We start from the raw sequence: 12,343 nt of genomic DNA, 5'->3' as shown, positions 1-12,343 counted from the left end.
TCAACACCTTACAACCCTAACATCACTCCCACTATTTAAAACTAACCTAAAACTCTTCCTATCCAACCACTGGCTCTGCTCGTGTAATAACCCTGACTAATCATCTTCATCAATAAGCCTGACTAATCATCTTAATCTTCATTTCCTTTATTCTCATTTATTTGATTCATTAACATTCCTTCTTACTTAATAAATCTAGACTACTAGATTTTCATCACCACACTTGATTCTGATACTCCCTCTACTAAATGACATATATCTTAATTTCTCAACCTCTAATGAAATTGCTTTTAGAGTAAACAATGTTCATAACTCCTATATTCTCCAGTACTACACTATTCTGTATTCAAATGACTTCACGTCCTGTTGGAGTGTTACAATTCTATGTTTTTTTCTGTATATTTTTACCTGTTTAGAACTATTGTAGTAGAACATAGGCTTACAGTTCTGTGTATTTTTTTTTGCATATTTCTTGTATAATCTAATATCTTGAATTTTTGATATTTTGCTAACATTTTTAATCTCGTTAGTAGTATTGTAGTGGAGCTTTTCTCCTCGGGCCTCCACTGAAAATGGACATATATCCAGTTGGACTAGCCCGGTAAACAAATGTAAAATAAAATAAATAATAAAAAATTGCAATTCATTGCTGAATTTGGCTTGGTCATTTTACCAGGATCAGTGTATGGAGATCTGGAGGTAGCATTTTCCAGTGAAAGAAAAATATATGTGGTATTTAATTATGGTATAATGTCAACTCAGTATATATATATATATATATATATATATATATATATATATATATATATATACATATATATATATATATATATACATATATATATATATATATATATATATATATATATATATATATTCTAGTTGATTGTTTCTTTCCTAATACAAAAGAAACATGATATGCTCAGCCAAATGGAAAGATTCCAGAATGTGACATGCCAAGCTATCACAGCTAAATGGCAGTAAAACCTAGCATTTGATATTTTTGTATAAAAAGCTATATCGCAATCACTCTGACAGTTCTTAGAAAAGCTTTTAAAAATACCATGTGTTACTTAAACAGCAAAATGTAGTTAAGATTGCAGCTCTACCCTAAAGAGTGTCAGAGCATCTTTTCGCTAAAGGTGGCCTGATCATACTGCCATTGTCAGTAGGGGTATTTGGTGATGGTATGACACCAGTTTTATATATATATATATATATATATATATATGGTTCCCTATCAGAAGCCTGAAACACTATAAGCCTGAAAATCAAAATCCTGAAAACTATAGACTGAAAGTTCAAAATCCTGAAAGCCCAAAATCCTGAAACTCAAAATCCTGAAAACACAAATAATGCTAATATGTCACTATAAAGACACTAATATCTACCAACTGACCCTGACCCTAACCCTAACCCTAAGGTCCGTCACTATCGCACACTCACCTGACCCGCGCCCTAACCCTAACTCACTTAAACCGCCCCTAACCCCAATATTTGTCACTATTGCATACATGCCTAACCTGCGCCCTAACCCTAACTCACTTAACATAAAACCAACCGCACACTTACCTGAACCCAACGCATGACCCAACACCACAGGGCTAACAATAGCAAAGCCACAATGCCGTCAGTATGTCCATTTTGTGTTTTCAGGATTTTGAGTTTCAGGATTTTGAACTTTCAGTCTATAATTTTCAGGATTTTGATTTTCAGGCTTATAGTGTTTCAGGCTTCTGATAGGGAACCATATATATATGTTTTTTACTAATTGTAAGAAGGGAGGTGCCAAGTCTTATTCAGAGATATTTTCGGAATAAAAACTTTTTTATGTATTTATAAGGTAAGACAGCTGGGTGAAACTGATACAGTCTGTCATCTAGCTAAAATACTTACTAGATTTTATGATTTGGGCAATGTTAAAGATACCTTTGCTTTAATACCAGAATTGTACAGTAAACCTGCTTCTTTCCTTGTGTGTGGAATAAAACCTTTTTTATGTATTTATAAGGTAAGACAGCTGGGTGAAACTGATACAGTCTGTCATCTAGCTAAAATACTTCCTAGATTTTATGATTTGGGCAATGTTAAAGATACCTTTGCTTTAATACCAGAATTGTACTGTAAACCTGCTTCTTTCCTTGTGTGTTGATAAAATGCACCTACACCAAGGGATGTTGTGCTGTTAGAACATGTGAACAACATGTCAACATTTGTGAGGATAGGAGAAGGTAGTCTTGGGTATTGGAAGATGTCTACAGCCATTAAAACTTTTGAAAATTTGAAGTATAATAGTATATTCTGGTATGTTTTAGCCTGTTATAAGTAACCTAATAAGGCATAGTTCATAATAACAGTAACACAGCAATCACCTTAAAAATCCAACACTGACTCTATAGCTGTTACTTTATAGTACATCAACTGAAAGCCATGCATTTAAATAAACTATGTAATTACAGTAAAACTAAGGAAAGGCCTGGTTATAGAAGTACATGAATACAGAGTACACACGGTACAAACAAAATGTACAACAAAGTGTCTCTGTGTTAATAATTTCTTCCTTACCTCATAACTCTCAAATAGAAATACACGTACAAAAGTCAGTGGGTCCACATCTTCCCTTTAATGCCATGGACTGAATTTTACAGACAAACAAGCATGCATATGCAGGCTACAAGGTACATGCAGATAAACACTAGAATGGATTAAAGAATCATGCACTCATAGGTGTGTACCAGGTATGCAGTCCAGTAAATCATTAACAACCCTAGACAGCTTAGTCCGTCATACTAGGAACAATATAGGTTTTCCAATCAAGGAGTACTAGTAGTGTGTACATCAGGGGTAAATCTGTGATTACCCATACAGTTGTCCCAATTAAGTTTTAAAGGCAACTAGCATGTCAGTTTGCTTGATATGTTTGCGGAGTTCATTCCATTAATAGGGGATGCATTGTTATAAAATTATCATGTCAGCAGGTTCTGTATAAGTGCTGATGAAGGTTAAGATCCTTGGCATGGGTGTTTGTGATACTGGCATAGAAAGATAGGTACAAAACTCCAAGAAGTAGCGTATATGAGACAAAGTTTATTGAAATTACACAATCTGTCAACACAGCCCAGGGCATTTTATCCAATAATTTTCTTTTTAGGAATCTCTGGCTCCTTTCTAGTTGAGTAAGATGCTTAGACAGGCACATACAAAATAGGGTATTGCTCTGTGATGTTAAGTGATGTGATATATGGGTAGTTCTTTGATGGGTCCAATGAGGGAAGCATAAGGAGGAATTATGACTTCATTAATCTTGGAGGATATAGTTTGGAAATTAGCTGTACCAGGCAGTAGGATTTCTTGACTATGACTATAACATGATGATCTATGGGCAGTTTGTTACTGATAAAGGTATCTAGATCCCTGACACTGAGTTGTCTTTAGGGTAGCTGTCTTTACTATGGTAGGAAATTCTTGCTTACCATGAAAGTGCATTATAATTACATCACAATTTTTGGCATTGAGCTTTAGCTCATAGTTGGTACAGCAGGCATTACCGCCCATTGAAGAAGGTGAGTGTCTGAGGGGCACCCAGTTTTCAGTCATCAGCAGACGTAATGGGACATAACTCGTGAACTTCTGTTTTAGTGCTTGAAAAGTAGATACCAAAGTGGGGGCTAAGACAGCTCATGTATTATGCATATGTAGACAAATGTTTTACAGCATTATGTTATTTATTTTACTCATGTATTCTTTTTGTATTTATTAACCAGGCAAGACCACTGGTCAAACGTATCTATTTTCAGAGTGACATGGGACCACTGTTTGCTTAAGTGACTTGCTCAGAGTCACACAGTGAAACAAGTGGAAATTGAAGAAATCAAACCCAGGACCACAAACTGAGCTGTGTTTGCCCTCAGAGTAAAACTGACATATTATTACCTCAGTGATGGTAACCTTAGCCTCACTCAGAACTCTCCTTCTTAGTTGTGGAGGATTTACTTAAGGCATTACTGATGGTATGTGCCCTGTCTCTTTAGGTTTCACATCTGTAAAGGAGGGTAGGGAGTATGATCTTCTGAGGAAATAAATGCATATTCCTACAACTGTATGTCCTTTCCCTGCTTTGCTAAATGCAAGCAAACCTGCAGTTTCTCTGGTCATCTCATTCTGGATGAGGTTTAACAACTGTTGTTTCTAGCTTAAAGACACAAACACAGGAGAACAAGGACAACAGTTTCAATGTGTTGTACGTTTCTTTAATCTTTTAATGTAGCAAATTAAAAGTTGCATGCTTACACAGAATGTGAACCCTCGTTTAATATTCCTATGGACATAAACACAATTCTCACTCTTTCCATATTGTCTAGTTTATGCTACCAGTTTATTAAATGGGACCTCAGTAGTGAAACACGGTAGCTTAGAATACAGTGTGCAACTCCCTTCTTAGAGCAATGCTTTCATCATCCTGAGCTAGAAATGGAGACCAGGGTAAAGCAATGTATGTTGGTTATCCTGTCAACCCTCCACTATGGGTGTTTAACCTGGTGACTTCTCAGTGTCACCTAAGCAGCCTGGAAAGCTACCAGAAGTGGTGCTTCCGCATAACACAGGAAGTCTTCTGAGCTAACATCAATGGTCTTAGTAAGCCCAAGGTATCAGCATTAAGGTAATGATCTCCAAGCATCATTTCTACTGCAATAGGTCAAATGTCTGAGTCTTTACTCCGAAAGTAGATTCTCTGTTCCCATGCTGCTTTTAGATAGATACCCTGTGGCGGTTAAAAGAAATGATACAGACATACAATAAAGAGTTCATTGAGACAGAGTATCATTACAGGAAATTACAACCTGTGTCACTACAGATATACCTCCTGATGCAAGCTCCAAAAATGCAGCTACACTAAATATTTGGGGAAATTCATAACAATGTTTTTTCCCAGGGGTCAAGAACAAATATGACTGTAAAGCGAAACATCTAAAAGGATGAAAAGATAGCATATGCATGTATATGTAGTTGGTTCTATACATTTGCCTTTAATAACTGATATGCTGACCATGACCATTACTAAACTATTTACCATCTGAAGACAAAATGTTAATATTTGGAGGTGCCATACTCAAACCAGAAATAGCTGATTTTCTTAGTTAACCATGTCCCCATCTGCCATTATTCAACTCAGTGCTGGTAGTTCCAGTCTGCTGTCTGGAATGGATGCACAACCTCCAGCCAAGTCCATCAGAAGCCCTTAGCTAAAGTGTAATGAGTGACTTTGGAGTCTGATGCTGAAATGTAGGTATTATTTTTCCACCATCCTCTCCATTTTTTTGGAAGTGCATAAAATCTCAACTACAGCAACAAGTCAAATGCATCTCTTCTCCTAAAGGGAACATCCTCTAATTTCTCTCCCATGTTCTGACTCTGATTCATTCCATGCCTATACATTTATAACTTGTACTTTAATATTCCCTTGCATGCACTAGTTGAAAAACTTGTTTGGCACTGTTGTTAATTTCATGTCATACTTGCACTTTGTTTTTACCTAGTTTGCTTTTACATTTTTTATTTTATTTATCATTATTTTCGTATTCTTCTTGGGAATGTTTATCCCCCAGGATGTGCCTGCAAATGGTCATTTTTGATCAGCATACTATCTTGGTAAATAAAAATAAATAAATAAATTCATGGTGTGTGACAACACCTGCTGTGGCTGAATAAAGTCATGCGCAGGCTTCAGTCTTGGTCATGGAGATGCATAATTTTAAATGGGTCTGTATTAGATGAACGAAAGTTCATCTTGGCGAATACTCACATGAGCGAAAATCCAGGAACTCGAAACTGCAATTCTGGGGGGCTGCGACCCCCATACCCCCTGCTAAATATATATTCCAACTCCAAGATCGCACTACAGTGAGGAAAGGGAAAATATTCCCATCTGCACTGTACCGCAATCTCAGAATTGCGGCTTTCGAGTTCCGCAATTTTCGCTCATGTGAGCGTTTGCCAAGATGAACTTTCGTTCATCTAATATAGACCCTTTTAAATGATACACTTAGAAACACTGTAACTTAATGAAATTCCCAAGGAGCACAGCTTAGAAAAATGTCAGACCCAATAGCTGTTCCCAAATCTATATTCCATTCCTTTATCTCTGCTGCTTTCTTACCTCAAAAAGATTCACCATTTCTGACCAAAATACTGCCAAGCAAAATTTACCAGTTTCACCCTCTTCCAAACTTTCACTGGTATCCCTGTAGCATTAGCATGACATTTAGTCTTCTTTCCACTTGTGATCCTCACAAGACATTTTTTTTGTTTTCATACAATTTAGATGGCCTCACTTTCTCTAGTGCTCTTATAGTAGTGAGCAGAAATATACTCCTTCTCATCTCTTTACAGTCCACTAGCCTCACTTCACTACACTCTTTCAAAATGATTGCAATAGCAAAGTTTTCAAAAATGAAATGACTTGACAACCTCAATCACCATTTCTATGTACTTCATGAAAGACATTTCGCACACTAACTTTTAAATGATTTATTTTAATTGCAAATATACTTGCTATTAATGTGCTGATTACTCAGGCTGAATACACAGTGCATTTTGTAATATGTATCATTGAGATGCCTTCTCTTTCCCAGATATTTTACCCTTCCTTATAAATGCCCCGACATCAATTGCCTTTTACTCTATACTATAATTGCATTTGGTGCTGCAAAGCAAAAATGCAGATAGAAAGTATTTTTATGTAGCCACTGTAATGTGTCTATCGTATTTATATTTTTATTGCTAGTAATTTTCTTTGGGGTAAAAATGAGACTAATTCTATTTATGGCCTTACGTTGCGGTAAGGGAAGGGAATGGCAGAACTGATTACCATACTCAGGAGACTCCAGGCATTAAGGAGAGCTTCATGGCCTTACATGGGGGTAAGAGAAGGGAATGGCAGATCTGATTACCATACTCAAGAGACTCCAGGCATTAAGGAGAGCTTCGTGGCCTTACATGGGGGTAAGAGAAGGGAATGGCAGAACTGATTACCATACTCAGGAGACTCCAGGCATTAAGGAGAGCTTTGTGGCCTTACATGGGGGTAAGAGAAGGGAATGGCAGAACTGATTACCATACTCAGGAGACTCCAGGCATTAAGGAGAGCTTTGTGGCCTTACATGGGGGTAAGAGAAGGGAATGGCAGAACTGATTACCATACTCAGGAGACTCCAGGCATTAAGGAGAGCTTTGTGGCCTTACATGGGGGTAAGAGAAGGGAATGGCAGAACTGATTACCATACTCAGGAGACTCCAGGCATTAAGGAGAGCTTTGTGGCCTTACTTGGGGGTAAGAGAAGGGAATGGCAGAACTGATTACCATACTCAGGAGACTCCAGGCATTAAGGAGAGCTTTGTGGGCCTTCACTGAACTGAGAACTGTAAACCTCATGGTTACAGTCAGCTGAATTCAAAATTTGACAAAATAGTGCTGCAAAAAGTGTGCAGCTGTGCAGGTCATATTCAAAATATGAAAATGGGGCGACATTATCTGCCTGGCTGCAAGATTCAAACAGGCTGAGGGTGGACACCAGACTAAATTATAAAACTTAAGTCCATCTTTTAAAACTATGATCCCATGTGTTTCTAGACAGAATTTATTAATCTGCCACACCAAAAAGATAAGCTGACAGGGGTATATTCTGAACATGTTTATTAGGTAGCAATACTTATATTTACCTAAAATGTAAACTTTTCCACTTTTCAAAATTTGTATTACACATACTTCACTTTATAGTTTATGTTTCAATCAAAGCATTTTTTTACTAGAATGGAAGATACATTTAAAAAATGGTATAGATTTCACTTTTTCATGGTAAAGTTTTCATATGTATAAGCACTTTCTGTAATTCAAATGATACTGCAGGATAATCTGTTTGGGGAATAGACATATTTCTTAATTGTTTTATAGGAGAACTTGTTCATACCTGTTGAATTACAATATGCCTGTAACATGATGATTTCATTTTATCATATCTACTCAATTACAACGACTACTGCCATCTCAGATTAAGAAGAGGACCTCAAATCCATGTGCAACTTTCAGTGACACTCAAGCTATTATCACGTGCAGTATCTACAACTATATGATTGATGTAATAATGTAGTCACCCTGCTGAATGCACTATGAAATGTTTGCATAAACCTGACATTTTTTCACTGTAATTATCGTTACAACCAGCGAGCAGTTGATATAATTCTAAAGTACAAAACTGTCACTGCGCATGTCTTGTTAGACAGGTTTCATTGAGGAAAGTAGCTGCCAGTAATGATCATAACAGACTATTTTCTGCATTGCACTCACTGTAATATTTTTAGTTAAGATCTTTAATTAATGACTGTTTCAAATGTTTCATATAAAGTGCCTAAAGAAATGTACAGTTCAATGAAATAAATCAGTAGCATTTCTAAATATCATCTGAAAATGGCAAAAGTTTCTGAAGAAGTTGAAAATGCACATGTAATTGCAGCACAGATAAAAACTATAGCTCTGGGGCATAATTTGTCTGCACAATGGCACCTGTTCTAAAACATCTGGCTTACGAACATTTACAGTTAATTATGAGTTCATGCCAGACCCTGAAGGCATGTATTGTTTAATTAAACAAAATTATGCTAAAATAAACAAATGCACTCAAATGTAGTTTTCTGTCTCTCTTTCTTTCCAATTTAGGGTACCAAGACATCTCGCTGGGCCGATCCAGATCATTTTGCACAGCGCCAGACTTGCATAAATTCCTTTGCCAACTGGTTTGGCTTTATGCCTCTCATCCATTCCCAAATGAGGCTGGACCCTGTGCTATTTAAGGATCAGGTATCAATCCTCCGCAAAAAATATCGGGACATTGAACGATTATAATGTCCTGTGCAGCAAAAGACATTATCTTAAGCGTTTAGAGAAGGACAGATGCTTATATCGCAACTTCAGTAGAGTGCCTAGCATGCAGCGGATGTTGAGTAACTGCGTGGTCATCTCAAGAAATGTATTTATGAGGCAAACTAACAGCTGTAACTTCAGAATCAAAATCTAATCATATTCTTGACTTGCATTATGATACGTTCTCCAGACTTACAGCACTTCACAAAGGACAAGATTATTAAGAGCTACTGCTCAAATAAAAGGAGTGCCCATTTGTACTAGCAATACCATGGGCAGCAAAGTTCCTGAACGTTATGGTGTACATTGCCCAGTGAAATTGGAAGGCTTACCCATTTCTGCATTAATGACAAGATATTCATAAACACTGGTTTGTTTTGTTTGCAGTTGCTATTGCCCTTGATGTTTCTGTTAAATTTAGAGGAACAGTTTTGAAGAGAGAGTAGCTGAACCAGTCAGAAGAGATAACTGTTTTGAATCAGCTCAGATTTGTTAAAATCTTTCCTGCTTTCTGTAGATTTTATCCCCACCCTGTTAAATAAATGCAAATGCCTTCCTTGTTTCATTTAAAATACAATGTTATATTTCTATCACTGTTGTTTAAATATAACAACAGAGTCTGAAAACAAAAACAAATAAATGTAGGAACAAGTGAAAGAGAGAGTTCTGCATCTAATGCACAAATACCAAGGTTTCTGTATTATTTCTGACATAGAAAGTTGTTTCACAGAAAAGAAGAATATTATTTTTATGTTATTTTATCCTCTGTGCCTGGCAAACATTAAGCCCCCTCCCATCATTCTGGAGGTCTTCCATTCCACTGTACTGGGCGCCCTCACATGGAGCATGGAAGCTGATTGGAGGAGCCATTATAAAGACAGCCATGGATGTCATCTACCCTTGTCTGCATTTTCTAATACAGATTACTTCTAATGGCCCTAACCCCACCAGGAGTAGACACATTGGCAATGGCATCACAACAAGGGTCTACTGCACCCTTCCAATGCATATGTGTGCTTCCACATGCCTGCCAATGCAAGTTACCATCACTAGGTTAGTGCAAAGCCAGTGTACTGTGGTCTTATGCCACTGCATTGCCCACAAGCTTCCACTTGCTGGTGGTGACAGACTGGGCACTCCCCTCCCAACAGGATGACCATACCAGCATCACTATCTGACCCACCATTTAACACTGAGTCACTGGGGTCACATTCAGAGGTTTATCCCTCTTCACATGGAGCCAGGCCAGAAGGTTGAATGTTATAAAACAACTAGAAGCTGTTGGTTAAACACTGACATACAAGTAAAACACAGTGCAGGTCATTCAATTCCAGGTCTGATTAAACAGCCAGACACACGTATTATTCTTGATCACCACAGTAACAATATTACTCAGATGTAAGCCTGTCGAAGGCTATATTCATTTCCATTGTTAGAGTCTTTATTCAGCATATTCCCTGTTGTCTTTTGAGATATGCCAATGTTTGAGTATCAGCATATTCACTGATTATGCACCGGTTGTTCACTGGATGATGTACCATGTTATAAAATAAAAAGCAACTTTGAAACTTGATGTTTTAATATCAGTGTATTCAGTTTAGCTCTACAGTTTTGAAATGTCCACAGTAAAAATTTGAAATTCATTTATTGTCTGCCAGGAAAATGCAGTTGCATATATTTTTGTGTAGAAGCAAAATCTACAATTATCCAAAACAATAAAGCACTCAACTTTAACTTGTTAATATTATCCGCTGACTTATCGCAGACACTTAAATCAGAGCAATCTGCTTTCTAGGCAATCCTGACTGAACCATTTGAATGACAGCTGCTACTTTCCTTTCAGAAGCTGAAAATAAAAACAACTAAGGAAGTTAATATTCCTCTAAAATATGATATTTTTTCCTTAGCAGAACTATGTCTTGAGACTCAAGTATATAATAATATAAATGCCAAATATTAAGTATCCATTTTACAAGCTTTACTCATCTTTTTTCACCTTCATGCTAGGTGCCAGATGGTATGATCCCATAACCAGAATCTCATGTCATTTTAATGACATTCGTGCAAATAATACATATATTGCTAAAATAATTATAGCTGCAAGTAGTTTAACAGAATCACCAGAACATTTCCTATAGAGAAAAAGATAAAGCTGTGTGGCTAAAGGAGAGCTGATTCACAGTAGTTTATTTTGATGAGTTAAGTCTCATAAGCTTTTGGAACTCTTTCTCTTCTATTTTCAGAACACTTTCTGGGATCATGATAAAAACCACCATGTTTCTTAACAAGGTCACATTGGTCCCTGAGGGAGGATTGAATTGGTATGTTGAACGCTACAATAAATTTATTTATTTTACATTTGTTTACTGGGAAAGTCTGACTGGAACAAGGTCCATTTACAGGGGAGGCCCAGGGAGAAAAGCTACATAACATAACAATACAAATACAACAGATGACAAAAAAATTTCTGTACAGAGGCATATATACAATCAGAGCTACATGTCTTTATATGACAACACATAATCCACAAATGACAGAAAATTTCTATACAGTGGCATATATACAATCAAGGAGATTTTTTGTACCTTAGTTTGATTTGAGCAAGCTTGGTATATAGATAGCATAACTTTGAATTCCCTATTGGTAGTACAAAGCATAAAAATGAAGGAATGGAATCTGGAAAATAATGCTATTCGGGAGATATGTCATAGCGTGAGAAATAGTTTGTAGGATAGTAGCAGTTCCTGATAGGGAGTATTTGAGTAATACAGAATAGCTGAGGTAAGCAATGAGGAGATGATGAAATTAAAAACAATGTTTAGTAAAGGTAGTTGTCCACATGTTGGTTTTAGGTGGAAGTTTCATGTGGTGGTAATATCAAAGGTAATATTAGGTTAATAATCACAACAGTAGGAAGAGAGTAAAAAGAGAAAATGTGGGTGTGCTTTAAATACACCCCTCCGTACTGCTTCTCCATAACTATAGTATAACTAAGAAGAAAAACTCAGCATTTCATAATTCACCACAAATACAAAAACAGAATGGTAAATTAAATATGTATCAAATCCAACTAAATGCCTTTTGTCATGCATTGGCACATGATGAATGACTGTTATGCAATTTTGCCAAATGCAATTTGCCACATCTATTTTGCTAAGAAATTTCTTTCAGAGAATTAAAACTTATTCCAAGTTTCTATGACCTTAGAGAAGGTATTATTTATTTGAGATTGGTAAGTCACCAAAATTGGATGTGAAAGAGCCCTGTCAACATACTGTCTCACACACACACACACACACACACACACACACACACATATATATATGTATATCTATATATATGTATACAAACATGTAAACAGACACACGTACACACACACGCACATACACACACACAAATATATAAGCATGTAAATAGACCCACGTA

The 12,343-nt window shown here is 36.6% G+C and overlaps 1 protein-coding gene across 1 annotated transcript in view; it reads left to right on the top strand.

Annotated features, from left to right (window-relative positions):
- Nucleotides 1-10,490, top strand: part of LOC122792853 (exostosin-1-like) — a 1,813,286-nt gene extending 1,802,796 nt beyond the window's left edge. The window contains exon 11 of the mRNA XM_044060413.1: nucleotides 8,714-10,490. Within this exon, the coding sequence (XP_043916348.1) occupies nucleotides 8,714-8,899 (186 nt within the window). The 3' untranslated portion in view covers nucleotides 8,900-10,490. The remainder of the gene's footprint in view (nucleotides 1-8,713) is intronic.
- The last annotated feature ends 1,853 nt before the right edge of the window (nucleotides 10,491-12,343 follow it).

The sequence above is a fragment of the Protopterus annectens genome, chromosome 2.part0, assembly GCF_019279795.1.
Source record: "Protopterus annectens isolate FY-2018-M chromosome 2.part0, PAN1.0, whole genome shotgun sequence".
Lineage (NCBI taxonomy): Eukaryota > Metazoa > Chordata > Ceratodontiformes > Protopteridae > Protopterus > Protopterus annectens.
This window is presented reverse-complemented; position numbering and strand designations above follow the sequence as displayed.